At 41.1% G+C, this 19550-nt stretch overlaps 1 protein-coding gene across 1 annotated transcript in view; it reads right to left on the bottom strand.

Annotated features, from left to right (window-relative positions):
• Positions 1 to 4751: 4751 nt before the first annotated feature.
• The window catches only part of PDS5B (PDS5 cohesin associated factor B), a 71078-nt gene continuing 56279 nt past the window's right edge, over positions 4752 to 19550 (bottom strand). The window contains exons 24-35 of the mRNA XM_053386028.1: positions 17934 to 18057; positions 17557 to 17761; positions 16655 to 16769; positions 16181 to 16313; positions 14588 to 14707; positions 13873 to 13935; positions 12876 to 13021; positions 10536 to 10635; positions 9039 to 9481; positions 8844 to 8945; positions 8453 to 8591; positions 4752 to 7334 (exon numbers count right to left, since the gene is read on the bottom strand). Of these exons, the coding sequence (XP_053242003.1) occupies positions 7299 to 7334; positions 8453 to 8591; positions 8844 to 8945; positions 9039 to 9481; positions 10536 to 10635; positions 12876 to 13021; positions 13873 to 13935; positions 14588 to 14707; positions 16181 to 16313; positions 16655 to 16769; positions 17557 to 17761; positions 17934 to 18057 (1726 nt within the window). The 3' untranslated portion in view covers positions 4752 to 7298. The remainder of the gene's footprint in view (positions 7335 to 8452; positions 8592 to 8843; positions 8946 to 9038; positions 9482 to 10535; positions 10636 to 12875; positions 13022 to 13872; positions 13936 to 14587; positions 14708 to 16180; positions 16314 to 16654; positions 16770 to 17556; positions 17762 to 17933; positions 18058 to 19550) is intronic.

The raw sequence follows: 19550 nt of genomic DNA, 5'->3' as shown, positions 1-19550 counted from the left end.
TGACAAGTTGTGCTTCAAAAGAATATGGCTATTTAGCTCAAGGCCTAGAATAACCACTGGACCTGTCTAGACTGAACACCAAAATATTATTACATCAAGACATATGACTGCCCTTACCTTTGCACAGAAACCCAGATAAATGCTTAGGGAGAGAAGCCATTCCTCTTTCCAAGGCTGAAAGTAAATTGCCTGTAGAGGAGAGGAGGGGAAACCTATTTCAGTCCAAGAATCCTTGTCGCCAACCTTCCAGAGGCCACACATCAGTTTTGGGTAGGGACAGAGTCAAAAGTGGGCAGGGCAAGGAAAGTGACTCATAGCTTTGGCCAGTAGCCTACATTCCAGCCATATGAAAGTCAAGGTTTCTTTACGTACACAAATATCCTGGCAAGCAAGAAGCAAAATCACAGCTGAATGACACATTCCAACCAGGCAAAAGCACTGAGGCGGATGGAACAGGACCGGTAATGGTGTGGTCTGGAGAGCAGACATGGCTTGGGCACTGGCCAGAGGACTAGCTAGAGACCTGAAGGGCCCTGGGGATCCCCACCATGGCTCTAGAGAAGTAAAAACACTTATACTTTACAGCGATCCCCACCCCCACACCTTTGGAGAGGCAATCCTGCATTCATCCTCCCGCTCAAGTGTCTTGTCAAATAACTTGGCTGTGATCCCAAATAATTTCCAAGGCTCACACAAGGTTCTTGAGTTGTTGGACTACAACCTGCATTATCTCTGATGTCCTAGATAACAGTAATAGAAACAATTTACAAGTTCTGGGACGCGGGTGGCGCTGTGGGTTAAACCACAGAGCCTAGGACTTGCCAATCAGAAGGTCGGCGGTTCGAATCTCCGCGACGGGGAGGGGGTGAGCGCCCGTTGTTCAGTCCCAGCTCCTGCCCACCTAGCAGTTCAAAAGCACGTCAAAGTGCAAGTAGATAAATAGGTACCGCTCCAGCAGGAAGGTTAACGCCGTTTCCGTGCGCTGCTCTGGTTCGCCAGAAGCAGCTTAGTCATGCTGGCCACATGACCCGGAAGCTGTACACCGGCTCCCTTGGCCAATAAAGCAAGATGAGCGCCGCAACCCCAGAGTCGGTCACGACTGGACCTAATGGTCAGGGGTCCCTTTACCTTTACCTTACAAGTTCTATTAAATCTTCATACATGGCTGAAAGGTGTATGAAGGTCTATATACACGTTTAAAAAATACTGTATAAGTCAGCCTTTGCCAACCTGGTGCCCTCTAGATGTTTTGGACTCCCACAGCCCATCAGTTCCAAACAGTTGTCCGGGGCTGATATGCAGCTGGGAAGCATTAGGTTTATAAAGGCTAGTATGATCATGAAATATATAAGCAACTGTTTTGAACAAATGAGCATATCTTGTTTGACTGAAAGCTGTTTGGCAGCACCTTAATGAAGTGCGTTCAAGCTCTTACTATGCTTTGTCATGTAGTGCAAGCTCATTATAATGAAGTATCCCACAGTACACAAAGAAGACATCACTCAGTTACCAGATTGCTTCTCTATTTGCTGTCATCTCCCCCATTATATATTGTGTGGGCAAAAAAACCCCCGCTTTTCTTTTCCAAGAGCTTACTGAAGGACAGCGTTGAGCATAGCATTAAAGAACACAAAAGGCTATAAAATGGTCTGAGCAGCTGGAAAGCAACCAGCTTACCATTTAAAATGAGTATTATGCATTTGATTTTAAAATGACTAAAATGAATGCCAACCACGACTCCACCCTTTTAAATGTCATAGTCCACTCCAGTCGCTGGAAAGTAAAAAAAAAAAAAAAACCCACCACCCTCTTTAGCAACGAACCCAAATTGTCAGGATGCTAGGCCACCACACATGGATGTGAAACCTGGGGTCTTTCTGAGGTTGTTGGCCTTCCTCCATCACCCCTATAGGAAAAGCAGCTTTGGTCCAGCAACATCTGGAGGGCCACAGGTTCCCCCTTCTTGCTGTTCCCCCTCCTTCCCCAGGACCAGCCAGCTGTGGAGAACCTCAGACCCAGGGCTCAAAGGTATCCCTCCAAGTTTCTCTTGCTCACCCTGAGAGATCTTCCCCGGGACGTACTCCTCTCTAGCTCTGCTTCAAACCCAAATGTTTTTCCCTGGTTGGAATGTGTCCTTGGGACCCCAACAGTGCCCCCTGCTTGTTTGGGTGGAGGATACAGAGGGCAGCTCCCAATAAATAGCTCCATCAATGGACTTGGCACTACTTTTATCACCAATTTCTAGAAGAAGAAGAAGAGTTTGGATTTGATATCCCGCTTTATCACTACCCAAATGAGTCTCAAAGCAGCTAATATTCTCCTTTCCCTTCCTCCCCCACAATAAACACTCTGTGAGGTGAGTGGGACTGAGAGACTTCAAAGAAGTGTGACTGGCCCAAGGTCACCCAGCAGCTGCATGTGGAGGAGCGGAGACGCGAACCCGGTTCCCCAGATTACTAGTCTACTGCTCTTAACCACTACACCACACTGGCTCTCTATTTAAGCCATTGTCAGGATACAGTGATCATTATTTCTGTCAACATATAATATCAGTGATCAGACTTGTGTGACAGTTCTTCAAACCGTACATGTAGTATTCACGAGGACATTAATTCCAACGTCAAAAAGCATTTAAGGATTGATAATTTAAGCAGGGTGTAACCTCACAATGCTGAACCCAACACATACAAGCAATACTGAGTGTACACATGTAATTACAGTAGCATACTCCTCCTGCAGAATGAAATATTATTTCCCATCATATTCAAAACGGTATTTATTAATAAATGTAAATTTCTCAACAATGAGTTCTTAATGCTTTATTGAAACTACTTTGCTTCTGCGAAGGTTGACTCTTTATTCATGATTTTTCCAGGACAGAGGGAGAGAAAATCAACATGAGGCAGTAGTCAGAAGATGATGGAATACTCTTGAATCCCACTGATTTGAGTGGGACTAGCAAAGCAGAGCTTTGAGAATACTGCTATATTACAACCAGTAAACATTCAGACAAATCACTGCCATTGATAGGAAAATGCCAAGGCAGTATATAGCCAACTAGCTTATGGTTCAAGCAATTCCAGCAATTATTTATTACAAATTTTGACCATAATTAAGGTGGGTTGGGGGAAGGTATTTATCTAATAGAGCCAGACTTGATGCCAAGAACCTGTTTAAAACTTTAAATGTATATCTAATTAGACAGGGTGGCAGAGCCACAATTTCCCAACTGGCAACATGCAGGCATACCTTTGAATTTTCTAAGGCTAATTAAATTATTTTCTAATAATTTATGCTGGAAGGCTGCACTGGTAAGCATTCCCACAATGCATGGTGTTCTGCCAGAGACACGAAGATAAATGAAGCCAACATGTTTTCTTGTAGCAGTGAAGGAAATATCCAGTCATCCCAGAGTTGTCAAGCAAGGCACAAATTGTGATGGTTTGATCTAGTATCTTCTAGGGGAACCAAGGACACTCAAAATGGGAACAAGTAAGAGACGCTCAGCCAAGAGTTATTAAGGGCACAGGGTAAATTTAAACAAACTGCCAACCAGGTAGCACACATATCTCAATAAATCAGAATTAAGTCTCCTGTACCTGCTGGTTCAGAAATTCTAATTCCTGTATGCCCAAGAAAAATAACGTCTTCTTCAGAATATATTGCTCAGTGAGAGCCTACATCTTAAGAAATACAATGGTACCTTGGGTTACAAACACCTCAGGTTACAAACACCTCGGGTTACAAACACTTCGGGTTACAGACTCCGCCAACCCGGAAGTAGTACCTCAGATTAAGAACTTTACCTCAGGATGAGAACAGAAATCGCACGGCAGCGAGAGGCTCCGTTAGCTAAAGTGGTACCTCAGGTTAAGAACGGTTTCAGGACCTCCGGAACAAATTAAGTTCATAACCAGAGGTACCACTGTAAAGCCACATTAGGGAAAAGACAACCTTAACTCAGTGTGGCCGCCTCCAAAAATATCACTAAAACCACAAAGAAAGGTTGTATCCTTTCTCCCACTGTGACTATGCATACCTTCTAATGGGTCGTTACCACTGCACCTTCCTGGTTTAATATGCGCTGACCTCTGTACTGACAGCAGGCATTTCTGGTGACTAAAATGGTAGTAATGAGATCTAAAAGAGAGGGGTTGTGTTTGCCTTGAGATGAGTTCACCTCTTTTCTGGTACCCCTTGCCATGTTACTATTATTGGGTCCTCTGACCACTGTTATCCTCTGTTGCACTTCCAACTGTGTGTCTCCCCTCAGGTCAACAACAATACTCTAAATTTGCAAGATCAGGAGCGATGGTCAGCTGGGATTTGCAAGGCATTGTGATGCCAACCCAGACTAGCCCCTGAACAGCCCTCAGGAAACCACAAGGCAAAATGGGTGAGAAATTCACTATTTAATAATAAGCCTAGAACTGATGAAAAAATCTGTGTGTTCACCCCCCTGCCTCGCCCCCCGCCCCATAACAGAGATTGCAATTGTAATCTAAACATATCTAGCATAACTGCATTTTTAGGAACTGATGCAGAGAAAAGTATTAGGAAAAACCTTTGGAAGTTGTTTGAAGAGTTTTGCCTTTTTTAAAAAAAAAGTACAGAGAGAGTGAGAAATCACTGTTTCCAGTTGCACTGCAGCAAGAAAATGGTATCTTTAAAATGGATTAGTATGATTGGCTGCAGACTGTTGCAATATAACTTACTGTAATCATAATAATTTCATACTTGAACTTGTAACAGGGAGTTCAATTTGACTGTTTAATGTTATACAGTACATACTATAAACTGAACATAATTGAAGAGCACGCTAACTGAATCTTAGCGTATAGTCTCTTTATACATTATTTTACTGCAGCTACTGTATGCAGATCTCAAAGTGTTAGTACATAAGATATTCATTATACGTGTATGAGGAGGATAAAACCTAAAAGGTTTATAAACATTGTCATCTGCACCTGTTTTCCCAATTACACATTAAAATGCAAGAAATGAACATTTAAACTGCAAAACTATAGATTAAATTTAAACATTGGCATTTTATGATTAACTGATATGCAGCAATATTAATGGAAATATGACCAAGCTATGTTCATGCAAATAAATCTTCAACAGTCTGCAAGTAGTTTCAATATCTGTTCCATACTTTGTATAAAATGGTCTTAAGATATATACTCCGTAAATGTTGTCAGTGCAATATTGTCAGTGAAGAAAATGCGGTGCTAACTTCCTTTTCCCACCCCTCTAGGATATAAAAACTCTCATTTGCACTGCTAAACTTTGTGAACCACTGAGGTTACTTTGTGCTAGGGAAGTTTCTAAGTGAAGTCATCTGAGCTACCTTCAGCTAATGTTTTCAGACAGCTGTTTACCCAGAACTACGGGCATAAAAATATAGGACAGCTGAAGAACAGTAATTACTAGCTAAAAGAGCCACTACAAAAAGCACTTAATCAGAACAGCTTGATCAACACAAACTGTCTGGCTTTGTCTATTGCTGCTGCTGAATAATAATACAAATCAATACAAATTATATAATAAAAAAAGCTTAGAAAAAAGTTGAATCACCTCTGAAAAATATACTTGCAAACATGTTTGCTAACTACCATGATGTCTCACATCCCTTCCCCAGCATATTCTTCCTTGGAATCATAACTTAAAAGGATGCCTTTTGTTAATTTTATGACAATGTCCCATTATTCCATGAGATAAAATATTAATAAGTTAAAATTAGATTCTTTTACATTTACTGCTAGTAAGCAGGAGGAAAACAGCATGTTAAAACTATAAAGTGTGCTTGGCTAAGCATAAATAGTAACCTATACATTTTGGTTCAAAGACAGTTTGTAAAACTGAATACAGGACAATGCCTTAAGGAGTTTTCCCCTAGTTGTTCTTTTCTTTTACTTTTTTGTAATTTTACTCCAGAAACAAAGTTCAATCACTTTAAGGTTAGGACATAAAGTGAAGCTTCATACAGATTTTGAATACCCTGACTGGAATATTCTGCAGCTGATCATTCAAATGAAAACACGGCCCTCCTAAGTCCCACCCCCTAACTGCCCATAACCTCACTCACAAAAATAAAAATTTTGGTTAACAAAGAAGAAAGTACAATAAACTCTTGGTAGAACGTTCTTCTCATGAGGCAAGGTAGCATATCCTACAGCCAGATAAGACTTAAAAAATTACATTGCAATTTCATTACATTTTTCTCATAAACATGCAACTCACTGTGAAATACAAAACACTTGGCTCTGAAGAAAGAACAGCTTTATAAAGACAGACTGCATCAATAAAATTTTCTTTCCGATTTTTACATGGTTATAAAACCTGCTTTTTCACTAAAGTTCAGGTACCAGGTTTTTATAATGTAATAATTTGCTCTTTGTGAACATAATGTTCAAGAGGAAATATACACATTGACATACTAGACTATTAAAAATTCAGTTACAGAATTTTATTGATACAGCAGATTAAACCAATAAGGAAAAATAAGGGGATAGGATTTCATTACATTATTTATTAACACATAAAAAATTAACATATTAAATCTTTTTTTTTTTAAATGCTCAATGCCACGAGAGGTCCAGGAGTCTGGAATCAATACTGAGGTGCATAAAATGAATCGACTTTCACAAATCTGCATCTGGCTGTATTATTTTATCCCACATCATTCAAAATCAATTTGGCACCTTCGAAGACAGGTGGGTGCCAAAGGTAAACACTGGATTAGATACATAAAGATAAAGAGATCATGTATTTCCTTTTTCAAGCAAATAGTGTCAGAGGTGTCACTATTTGTCAAGCTGATAATTTGTTCACAGTTAAATGCCAATAAAAATAAAAATACAGACACTGACAGATATTGCTTGATATCCATTCTAACTCCCCCCCAACTCTCCCTTTTTTGAAATAAACATATCTAACAAACAGTCTGGTACTGTCAGGTTTAAAGCCGCTGTAAAAGCTATACAAGCACTTTAGAAGTCAGAAACATTTCTTTTTTAAAAAAAGGATTATTTACAGGTGGTTTCTTTACTCCATGTGTTTATATAGCCAGTGCACATTACACTTCACAAGAACCCACAGTTAATGATATTAACATGTGTGTGGCTTATGCTTGTGACCTACGAACTCCAAATGCAAGGGGCGGGAAACAAAAGATTGGTCTAACTTCCTTCAGCAACCCCACTCTGAGCACCAACAGCTTCCTTCAGCCTGAAACTATGCATAATAAGAGCATTCTTCAAAAGGACTTCACTCCAAAGGCTGGGAACGTGGATTGTTCATCGCCTTTCCCTTTTGGATGTCCTCCGGCTCACCTGAGGGAAAAACACCAGATGAAGAGTTTTAGGCTCTAATCCAGAAAAGAGATCTGTCTATCTAAACAGGCTTCCACACGAATCACCACCTGCTTCCATCAAGAACCAAAAGCAGAAATGGGACTCACAACCCAAATTCATCTTAAATTGTGCAGCTGGGTGGTCAATGGCTCCTTATCAACCCTGGTTTGTACTTCCAGGTACCTTTTAAAACAGGCATAGGCGAACTCGGCCCTCCAGATGTTTTTTTGGAATACAATTCCCATCATCCCTGACCACTGGTCCTGTTCGGGAGGATGGGAGTTGTAGTCCCAAAATATATGGAGGGCTGAGTTTGCCTATGCCCGTTTTAAAATAACCTTTTAAAAGTGTGATTTAGATATAGGAGAAAATAACCATTACTACATGAAAACGTTCTGCTCCCTGAAAAGATGATGGGTTTAATGCCAAAAAACTAGGGCTGCCATTCCCCCATCAAATGGTGCCCGGACAGAATTTTCGAAAACCAGGACCTATGGCAGGCCATATCAGAAGAGTTGTTTTAATTTCATGAATTTCCTAAAACAGAACTTCCGGGGGGGGCGGGATTTAGGAGAGATTTTGCAAAAAAAAAAAAAAGCTCAACAACATTTGTGTCCGGATTTTCACTTTTTGAATATGGCAACCCTAAAAAAACTTGTTCCATTCATTTATTTCAGAGGGGTATCATGAAAGAGTTGATTTCAATGGGACTAGGCAGAACCAGGAAGATGGTGAGGCTTACTAGTAATATATCATGTAATGAGTGCTTATTTGGATCAAGACATTGGATCACATTAAGCACAGGTAACTTAGATCCCCACTGTGCTCACTTCTCTTGTAGTGTGGCATGTAAATGATTGGCCTACCCCACAATAAAATCCATTCATTTCACTTCCCACAGTAAATGTAGGTACAGAAGGTGTCTCTTTGCTGAAGGTCAAACTTTAAGACATGATGTTAAAACAGGCAGGCAAGCCATTGTTTGTTTCTGTACCTCTTGAAACATTTGTAGTTATATGTAATAAAATAATTCAAACTGGGGGGAAATGAAATGAACAGATTTAATAGGTAGCTGCAATACACAAACATTTGCTTACTCTGACTGTAGAAACTTCCTCTTCCTCCATTGTTACTTCTTGGGGAATGTCCTGAACAGGGGAACTACTTTGAAATACATCCATCTCTTCAGTTGATTCATTTTCTTTACTTGCTGTTTGCTTTGACCGTCCAGCTCTTCTAAAATGGCAAACCACAAATCAAGTGTATTAATCGAGGAGTGTTAAGCACAGGTCATCACAGCATTTAAGCAAAACTGAACTTATTTCCCGTAAGCCCTTACAGTGCATACATGTTCAAAGGTTGCTGCAAAACTCTGGAGGCACATTAAGAGCACTGCCCAGCAAGTTAACTATTTTGGCAGAATTATCTGAGGTATCAAAATTTTAAAACTAAATTTAATGTACCCCATATTAAATTCACCACACTCACCCTTTTTTCTGCTGCGACGGTGGTGTTTTTGGTGGTCTCCCTCGCCTTTTCTGTGGTGTAGATTGGTTCGATTCAGCTGTACTTATTTCAGATGATTCAGACCTGTTTGAGAAGCATGTTTCAAAGTTACACAGCAGATTTAGAATTAAAAGATGTTGGAAGTTAGAAAGCGGATATCAAAACAGGGGGGAATACCTCTGTTGTGCTTTCCTTGGCGTCTTGTACTGCCGACCTTTTGGCTTCTGCTCGATATTTTGCCTTTCTTCTTCCTCCTCCTCCTCTTCCTCCTCCTCTTCTTCCTCTACAGGTTTTACTGGTGTGGCTTTTTTCCTACCTCTTTTAGGAGCCTTTACTACTGGTTCTTCCTTTTGCGTAGCAGCCTTGGGAGGTCGCCCTCTTCTCCCCTTCTTTGGTGGGCTATTTTGCTCATCTTCACTTTCTAGCACATCTTCCTTTAGTCTCTTTTCCTCTGACCACTGAGGTTCCTCAGACTCTGAAATGGCCGCTGCTCTCTTTCTCCCACGCTGACCACTCCTAAGTTTTGGTTCTTGCCCCAGTTTATTCAGGTCGTCTATACCCAACTTCTCTTCTGAGTCTGTAATGATTTTCTTCCTTCCTCTGGGCTTTTCCAGATCTGACTAAGGAACAAAGAGAAAATTACTTCTCCCATCAAATATCTCAAGATTCTACCTCGGGTAAAAATATTTAAGATCAAGTGATGCCCTCCTAAAATGGGCTGCAGGATTTTATCCTTTTAACTTAAAATCTTATCTCTTAACCTTTTTGGCTTTACAGTCATACCTCGGTTTGAAGTAGCTTCATGTTACGTATTTTCGGGTTGTGCTCCGCAGTGACCCGGAAGTAACGGAGCGCGTTCCGGGGTTCACCGCTCGCACATGCGCAGACGGTCAAAATGATATCATGCGCATGCGCAGAAGCGGCGAATCGCAACCCACGCATGCACAAACGCGGGTTGCGTTCGCTTCAGACGCGGATCCCGTTCGCATCCAGAGGTACCACTGTATTGTGAGAGCACATAATCTGAGGGGGAGGGGGTTAAAAGCAAGGTTAAAGTACATTGGGGGAGGAGTTAGTAGCCTGCAGCAGTTTTACTTAGCTGCTTGCAATCTCTGAGAGTTCATGACCAGGACATGTAAAAGGGGCATTTCCAATGTATCGGTGGAAGAGACTGAGATTGTGACTTTTGGATTAAAGCTGGTTGCTGAGGCTTGATTATGGGTTGTGCAAAGCACATGATCTGAGGGGGAGGGGTAAGGCCTGGAGTGCTGTCTCATGGTGTATGTAGGACCAAGAGACATGGGCAGCAAGGGAGCTGCTGCAGTGACTTGCAACACCTGTACATGTTTGTCCTCCTGCCTGAGAATGTGCAAAACCAAACCTGCAGCAAGTATAACCTATGGAACCTAAACAGTTTTGCATCTTCTTAGTTCATGTTGTCCCCAGACTGGTGCCCTCCAGATGTGGTTGACTCCTACTTCCACCCTTGCTAACCACTGGCCATGTGGACAGGCATTGACCGGAGTTGGTGCTTCAAAAGCAAATGTGCTAATTTTCAAAAGCTGGTGCCATTTTAAATTTTCAACGAGATTTTCATGTGCATTCTTTTCTTTTCTTTTTATTTAGATACCTACTGGAGGGGGGGAAACCACAATACACTTAATTCATCCTTACAATTTCAGAATCATCTCTCTTGTCATTCTTCTTTCCTGGCAAAGGCGAAGCCATTGTATAGTCTTCATTTTCGCTGTGGTCCATTTCAGTACTATCAAGTCTATAACACACATATTCAAAGACTTTTTAGAAATATCATTAATTCTGCCACTTCTGATTTAGTATCAAATTAACAATGGCTTCAGGAAAAGGCCCGAAGCAACAAACTATTCTTAATAGATTTTTAGATAACTTAAATCTGATAAAACATATTTTTATTAGCCTCCAACATAAATTTATCATCTATTACGACAGATATACCTGCATATTTCAAGAATACCGGGGGTGGGAGGACAAGTGCTATACCATAAATATACTATGCCTCTTGAAGACCTAGCAGGCAGAAAGTCTACCTTCAGTGCACTGTTTTCCTGAAATACACTTTTTCCCAAAAGAAGGAATGGCACCCATTCACTTAAAAGGAAGACAATAAAGGGGTACATTCACTGGGGACTAAAACCTGATCCAAGTGACCCCAATGCATGAGGAGTAGCCAGGGTGGGGGCAGCTGCCCCTCCCAAATCTAGAAAAATCAATACTAATCTGAGGCTTTGACCCCTAACAAAAGCCTGCCCCCACAACGAAAATCCTGGCTATGCCCATGAGAGGAACAGGAATACCCCTCTCAAGTAGGGAAAAATAGCTTCCCTTTTGTTCCATTTCAACTCAAAGGAAGCCACTGAAAAACAAGCCCTATCCATACACCAGCTTGTTTCATAGGATGCCTTTCTTACTATACAATAGAATTGTAATGATGCTGGCACACTGCAGCACGATGGCAGAGAAGCTGGTGGGCAGCCCAGGCAAGTAGCATGGGTGGTGGGTAATGCAGGGGAGATGCGGAGGAACAGCCAGGACAGCTTATGGCAAATCTCCAGGAATCGCCCTGCTCTGTCGCTGCTGTGCACCTCCTGCCAATGCCACCACTGCAGCCTCAGTGGCAGCAGAGCAGGATGGTTGCTGGGGAGCTGCCACACCCAACCCTTCTGTTCCTTTGTGCCTTGCCCGAGCCATGGTTCACTTGAGCGGGGGGGCAGTTCAACCGAGCAGGTGGACAAGCAAGGCCAGGAAGGGGGAGGAAACCTGTGGCAGACAATGATGTCAGGGGAGGGGAAATAAAGGAGCTTATTTTTCTCCTTCCCTGCAACCCCTTCCACCACTGTTGTTGTGGAAATCTCAAGGAACAACAGCAGCAGCTCCAATTGCACCTGTGTTTGTCTAACTCCAGAAATAAAGGATTTCACTTCTGCACTTTCTGTGTTGCCATTTCAGTAAAGAGCTCTGCAGTTCTGTTCCACCCCACCCAGCTGGGAAGAAAAATAATGGCGATCTCGTATAGCAAGCAAGGGAGCATGTAGGATTCTGCCTTTACAAAGAACCCCATGCCCAACAATGTCTCTTTGGTATGGAAGTAGCAGAGGGAATGGCAGGGTCTCAGTAGGAGGGAACATTCTTGGCCCCGGGTTCAAAACCCTGAGAGGCACTGCCAGTCATAAGGCAATGTTACATCTGCATAAGACCAGAGATACAAGAGTTCTATGAAATTATTATTATAGAGCACTTTCTCTTGGTACATGGTAACTGAAATTCTCATGTTGTTTAGCACATCACTATCCTAAGGAACGTTAGGCTGAAATACAGCAACTTCAGCTTAACTGAAGCCACACAGTACAGCTAATGGCAAGATTTAGACCATGCTTCCTCAACCTCGGCCCTCCAGATGTTTTGGGACTACAACTCCCATGAACCCTAGCTAGCAAGACCAGTGGTCAGGGATGAAGGTCGACTGTAGTCTCAAAACATCTAGAGGGCCAAGGTTGAGGAAGCCTGATTTAGACCTAAGCAAAAACCTGCTTCAAATTTTTTAAAAATGAAAGTAGCTTAACATACAATTCTGTAACTTGGCATGCTTTCGAGTATTATTGTTACATTATCCTGGTAGGCCAAGTTGTATCAAGAACGTCAACGTTGATTGATTGATTCATTTCATTCATTTAACAGATGTGTCAGGCAATGATGACAGCATATGGCTGTCGCAGAAATGACATAGCAGGCTCAAAAAAATAGATTAGAGCCAACATTGCAATAACATTACCATTAGTGGCACCCACCTGCCCAACTGGCTATTTGAAGATCCAATTGCCAATTTGGCTGCACATTTTGTTCCATCAAATACAAAAAATGACACTCCTCTGGAAGTTAACACTAGTATACCACTAAATAATACCAGTATAAGGGGAAGTTTTATATAGGGTTTATATATTAACTACTGACAAGCTAATTGTTTCGCTGTGTACCCACCTCCCTTTGATTCTTCCAGGTGAGGATGGATTTGAATTACTGCTGGCGTTGCTTACGGTTTCCATTCGTGAAGATTTGGATTGGGACTGCTTGCCAGCTGACGAAAGAGGCTTATTAACTGCTCCAAGAACGTTGGCAGCTTTGGGCTGGTGGAGGGGGAAAAGCAAATTCTCAGTTTCAGCTTATTGTTTTTAGTATTAGGAATATCCGTCTCTCGGGTAACAAACTAATCTTCAAACCTTCAGTTTATGGTAGGCAATCCCAGAGCCTAACGTATACAACTTGAAAAATTAAGTTTCAAGACAAGACAAAAGGCTAGACAAAAGTTGCAGTTTTTACCCCAAAGGTGTTGTAGTCTTGCACACATAACATCTTCCATGAGCAAAGTCAGACATATCCTGGCCACAGTCATCCATGCCCTGCTCTCAAGACATGTTCACTGCAGTGCATTATAGCATTTTGTACACTGGAAACGTCTATTAATTCAGAATAGGTTGCTAATTGGAAACAGGAGCTAGGGAACACATCTTGCCAGTTTTGAGACCAGGCGGTTGCCAATCACCTTCCGAGGACAATTCAAATTGTACCTGGCTGCCTGAAGGACAACTTTGGTCACATGTACCTGCCTATGCATTGAAATCACTACTGTAGGGCCTTCTCCTGATGCTCCCCCCCAAAAATTAGGTGGGATGTGGCACCCCATTCTGAAATGCTCCCCCAAAGGTAACTGGTCTGGTTTATTCTCTTTATGTTTTTCAGCTCTAGCCAAATAACTTTATTTTCTAGGCATTTTTAAAAGCCAGCTCCCTGGTGCTCATGTGTGTTTCATCTAAAAACCACCACCCTAATCTGCAGGGTTTCTTCTTCTTCTTCTTCTTCTTCTTCTTCTTCTTCTTCTTCTTCTTCTTCTTCAAAACCCTCATTTAATAAAAAGGGGGGAGTGAGACAAATAAGTTTAATTTGGTGCAATACTAAGTAGGTATATACAAAAGCCCACCTTTCCTGGTGTGAAAAATGATTTCATTTCTGGAGGCAGATAGTTTTTGGTATTACTGAAATTCTGCAAAGAGAAACAAAACTAATTAGAAGAAATATTTCAATAGTGGTTTAGTCAGTATCCTTGGTTGGCTCTTGGGAGCCACACTAGTAAAAAAGCTTTATTTTTATAGGTATCAGAACAGATTTTTGATTCAACATTATGATCACGGCAGCAGATAAATTTAATGAAAAACAGCCAGTTGCCCAGCAGCACTTTATAAAGACTGAATACCCTGTGCTATACACATTATTATGGGGTAGAATTTAATAATCCTTTAAGTCTATAAAATTGAGAGTCCTCTAGATACTATATTGTTTTGTTACCAGAGAACAGTGGTTCTCAACCTGTGGGTCCCCAGATGGGACTACAACTCCCATCATTCCTAGCCAGCATGACCAGTGGTTATGGATGATGGGAGTTGTAGTCCAACAACATCTGGGGGCCCACAGGTTGAGAACCACTGCCATAGGACAAAACAGCTCCCCTTTGTAATAAGTTGCACTTACCATGAAATGTTATTCTGGTCAGCAAAGATGGAGCACACAGGTAAGTCTTCACTCGTCTTCTGGAAAGCAGGTCAAAACTTTTGTTCTTGCCTTCCAGAAGAGCTAGCCCATACCTGTAGGCTTCACTTCTCAATTCAGCAAGGAAAGGTCCACAAGCCAAATTTTACCTTGTCAGGTTGAGTGAAATACCGAGCTGGAAGTACAGGGTCTTTGGGTGATTCCAAACTATATGTTGTGCTCTTTGATATTATGATGTTCATTGCTATATCACACACCGTGTAAAGTTTCTGGGGAAGGGAAAGAAAGTGATTTTGAACACTATCAGAAAACATCCTAAATTATAACACAAATGTCTTGAAAGGGTCAAACTTAGAGAATTATTGTTTGAGACAATCAAAAATCTAGAGTACTATAAATAAAGCAAGTTTTGTATGTAAAAGCTCAGATATATTTTGTAACACCATCAATCTACACGAGGGAGATGGATATTGCAGCGTATGACATAATGTCACCTCTCTGCTCAGCATATGAATGCCTGCAACTATGGAATCCAGATAATCATATTATCTGAGGGATAAAATGGTCCAGCCCCCCATTTCAGTTCTACGAAAAATGGAATCAACCTTCAGTATTAAGAGAAAAGTAGAATACAAAGTTCATTTTATCCTGAAAGAACACACTGCCCAATATGTTCCACCTTTTACAGCACTTTAACTAGTGAGTCACAGCCTGATCCAAGTGGATCACAGCATGAGCAGGGCAACCATGTAAATATATGGTAAAGGATTAAGAAATGGGGTCCCCAATTGCTTGTTTGGGATTAAAGTGGGTCCTGGATCTGAAAACCTGAAGACACCTGTTTTACAGCACAGCCCTTATGAGGAATATAAAATACATTTTTTAAAAAAACTAACAAAATTTATAAAGCAGCAGCTTAAGAACATCTTATACAATTGCCAAGCACAATTCAAGCAAATCAGCTGGGATGTTCATGAACATCCTATGATATGATAAAGGGCTGTTTCTTTGGATTTTTGGAGTCAAGGCTGATTTTTGAACAACATTATCTCACAGAGAAGCACAGCTGATAAGCAGCAGCAGCAGCAGCCCTGTGTTGGGCAAAAAGATTCCTGTAGTGCAGGGGTTTGGACTAGATGACCCTTGTGCGTCTATGATTCTCTCTACGATTCTATAATTGTAGGAATTTATTATAAAGAATGACAGAGCAAGGATAAAGGATTGCATTTATCTTACAACGATCTTGGGAGAGCTAGTGCCTATTGCTGAGTTAAGCTGGAATCTGTTAAAGAAACTTCCCCAAGGAATCAGAAGCTATCAACGAGTTGCATGAATCTGAAGAATCATAGCTGAAAGCAACTTTTTACTTGTGACCCACTGGTTCATAGACTTCATTGTTATTTGTATGGGTTCACCTGCATGTGTTCATGTTGTTGATATGTTTTATTCGTATAACATAGATACTAATTGAGTCTATTTATTGCACATGAACATCCTAGATAATCACAGCTGCTCAGCCAACCTTCACAAAAAGCTTAATACCTAATAATATAGTACTCTTGAAACAGGAGAGGCACTGTGCAAGTGTCTAAAAATCATAATAGAGTAACTGATCTCTCTCTCTCTCTCTCTCTCTCACACACACACACACACACACAAAATTCAATTATCCTAATTCCTGGGATGGAGACATGTTAGGTCTAAAACTATTTGCAGCATCCAAATATTTTAATTCAACTTACTTCATTCATTTTTGGGTCATCGGGTCCTTGAGCATCTTTTGTCTGTTTAATGTTTTCTACCATTTTTCTGATAAATGCATGGCTATTATTTTCATTTTTAGACATCAATATTTCTAATATGAACCAAAGACACCTAAAAGAAAAATTCTTCATTAAATATACAACTGTCAGAAAACACAACCATATACTCTGCAAAAGTGCATGGTCATGTGTCATGGATGCTTTAGCTTAGTTTCCTGCATTGCAGTGGGTTGGACTAAAGAACCCTTGAAGTCCCTACTAACTTTACAATTCAATGATTCTCTATTCACAATGGTTAAAAATAATTAACTGATTTCTCTAGTCTGGGAAAAGAGAGAATTGAAAAAGCAATTTCCTTAGCGAAACTAATACAAACTGCAAATCAGCATATGAAAACAGACTGACACATACTATCAATTGTATAACTTATCTGATCTTTTTGGAAAGTCTTACTCTTTAATATCTTTCAGTTGTTCGATATCTTGAACTTTGACATAATCGGGATCATGAGCCAGAAGATGGATAGTATACGGAACAACATACTCTGGTAAAAGCGACAAGAGTTTTTCTGAAAGTGTAAAATTGAGGGGGAAATAGTAAGGTTTAGACTGCTTCATAATAGCGATCAAAGAATATTCAATTTATATAGATTCCAATACAAATCATTTTCAATCTCATGCAAATACATCCACAAAGACAAGTGCATATATGTGAGGGGCCAGAAGATTCCAACTTCTGAATGAAGGCTTAAAAAAGTTGCAGCCCTAAACCTAGAAATAACTGATAGGCAACGACATCAATATTGGGCAAAAGGCAACTTTGGTCAGAAACCTTGCTCCTGCACATACACAGCTGAAGCTTCCAGGAAATTTAAGAAGAAGAAGAAGAAGAAGAAGAAGAAGAAGAAGAAGAAGAAGAAGAAGAAGGAGAAGAAGAAGAAGTAGTAGTAGTAGTAGTAGTAGTAGTAGTAGTAGTAGTATAGTAGTTTGGATTTGATATCCCGCTTTATCACTATCCTAAGGAGTCTCAAAGTGGCTAACATTCTGCTTTCCCTTCCTCCCCCACAACAAACACTCTGTGAGGTGAGTGGGGCCGAGAGACTTCAGAGAAGTGTGACTGGCCCAAGGTCACCCAGCAGCTGCATGTGGAGGAGCGGGGAAACGAACCCGGTTCCCCAGATTACGAGACTACCGCTCCTAACCACTACACCACACTGGCTCTCACTGGCTTTAAGGGCAGCCCCACATACAGCACAGGACAGTAACCTAATCTAGAAATGATTAGGCCGGGCCTGTGTCATTGTGACCATCAGAATACCCTTTGCATACTTCTGCTTATTCCATTTCATTTCTTACCGCTAACTGCTGCATGCTGCTTCAGATATTCCCTTCTCACATTGATGTTTTTCACAAGGCACTGTCTCGCATGTGCTCTTCTCTCTTTTACGGGGTCTTTTGCACACAGTGCACATATCGCCATATACTCTAGTGGCAACCGTAGCCTTGCTAGACCTTTATGAAGTTTCTGAGCAAATGCTTGTCTAACCTGGTAACATTCATCCTGGGGGGGGAAAAAAGATGTTATACAACAATGACTTGTTCCCTATATGCTCACCTTTTCTTAGAAGTCCAACGTACTTTGCTGCACACGTTAACACTGTAAAATTTTGACTGTGTCAAGCTATGTATAATTAGCATGCAAATGCCCAGCAATGCCCTTCTGTTTAACTTACATTAATAGCTAATGCACACAGCTGGTACTGTTCTAACGTAATGATTTCGTGATAACAAGGCTCCTGGGCTAGCTTCACAATAGCACTTGCAGCAGCTAGCCTCAGACGAGACATATCAGGTTTGCTGAAAAATAAGAAATGAAATATGAACTAATTAGGATAATAACCATTAGATTATTGTGCAAAGGCTCTTCATGCTTGGCTCACATTTGTTTTCTCATAACCCCCATTATGCGTACCCAAAAGGCAGGAAGGGTCACCTGTCAAGATCACATGATCTGCCTTCTCAGCGTGGCAGTATTCAAACAACCATAGCTCAGCTTATAAAGCAGAGATGAGCGCTGGCCTTCACATATCACCATCAGTAGTTTATTTGGATGCCACTTTGGATGCCAAATTTGTGTCCAAAGCGGCTCACAGCGTATCAAATGAACAATAAGTACAGGTAACTCGCATCTCACCCTTATTTCACTAACGTGGTTGCAGCTTTGTGCATTTGGCCAGGAAGTAATTAATTCAATAGGAAGTGGGTGGGGCGGGCCAAAAGATGGGGCAGCAGGGGGTCTGGGCACCAAAACACCCCCACCTTCTCTTCCTTTCAATGACAAGAGCAGCACCAGCAGCCTCTGGAAGGAGCCAATCAGCAGCATGGAAAACCCAGCACAAGGAGACCCAGATATATAAGCGAGTTTGAGGGCTTAACAAAAAAAAGTTTGTGGGTTTGCAGGGAGAGAAGCAGCAGGAGTCTAAGAAGCAGCAGCAGCAGCTAGAAGAGGATCGAGGAAGGCTAAGGGGAAGAGGGCAAGTGAAGCTGCAGGGAGGGTGTGATAGGTCACTTGCCAAGACCTCATTAAGTAAGCTTAACAACCAGATCTCAGGAGGTGGAGAGAGTTCTGGGGGATCGTGCTAGCTTTACACAATTTTGCTTATGTGCACGATGGCCAGGAATGTAACCTCCACGAGCTACCTGTATTAACAATTTTTAAATTATATATTAAAGCAATTAATTGCATAAATAAATACAACTTTTTAAAAAAGAAATACAAATAAGCTAACCTAATTTAAAAGCTGAAACTAATAAAAATAATAGCAGCAGAAAAATAAAAGATTTCCATTTGAATGTTCCAGATGATTCAAACTGTATCCAATAGCTTGGATCCGAGACTCAAACTTTAAAAATCCAAAGGCCTCTTCATGCAGCTGTTTCACTCCTCCCTTTCCTGTGAGCCACAATTAATCCAGGAAGTCTTCAGTTAATCATTGAACGGGAAACTATGGTTGCCAAGCTCTGGGACATGCCAGGCTACTCAACCATGGTTTGACATTGGTTTAATCATGGCCTGGGTTGTTCCAAAGCTCAGACAAAACATAAAATAATGAATGATTAGAGACTTTTTGGATTAACTTGTGATTTGCAGAGAAGTGAGGGGCAAAGGGGCTGTGTGCATGGCAAAAAGACCTTCTGCATATCTTAGCTGCACAAGCTGAGATATAACTGGGCCAATTTCAAACTATAAAAATTGCGACCTAAACTTGTTTGCTTTCCTCTTTCCTTCCATTTTTCTTTGGTGCACAGTGTATTAGACTGCAAGTCTGTGGGCAGAGACGGTCTTATCT

Source organism: Podarcis raffonei, chromosome 4, assembly GCF_027172205.1.
Source record: "Podarcis raffonei isolate rPodRaf1 chromosome 4, rPodRaf1.pri, whole genome shotgun sequence".
NCBI lineage: Eukaryota > Metazoa > Chordata > Lepidosauria > Squamata > Lacertidae > Podarcis > Podarcis raffonei.
This window is presented reverse-complemented; position numbering and strand designations above follow the sequence as displayed.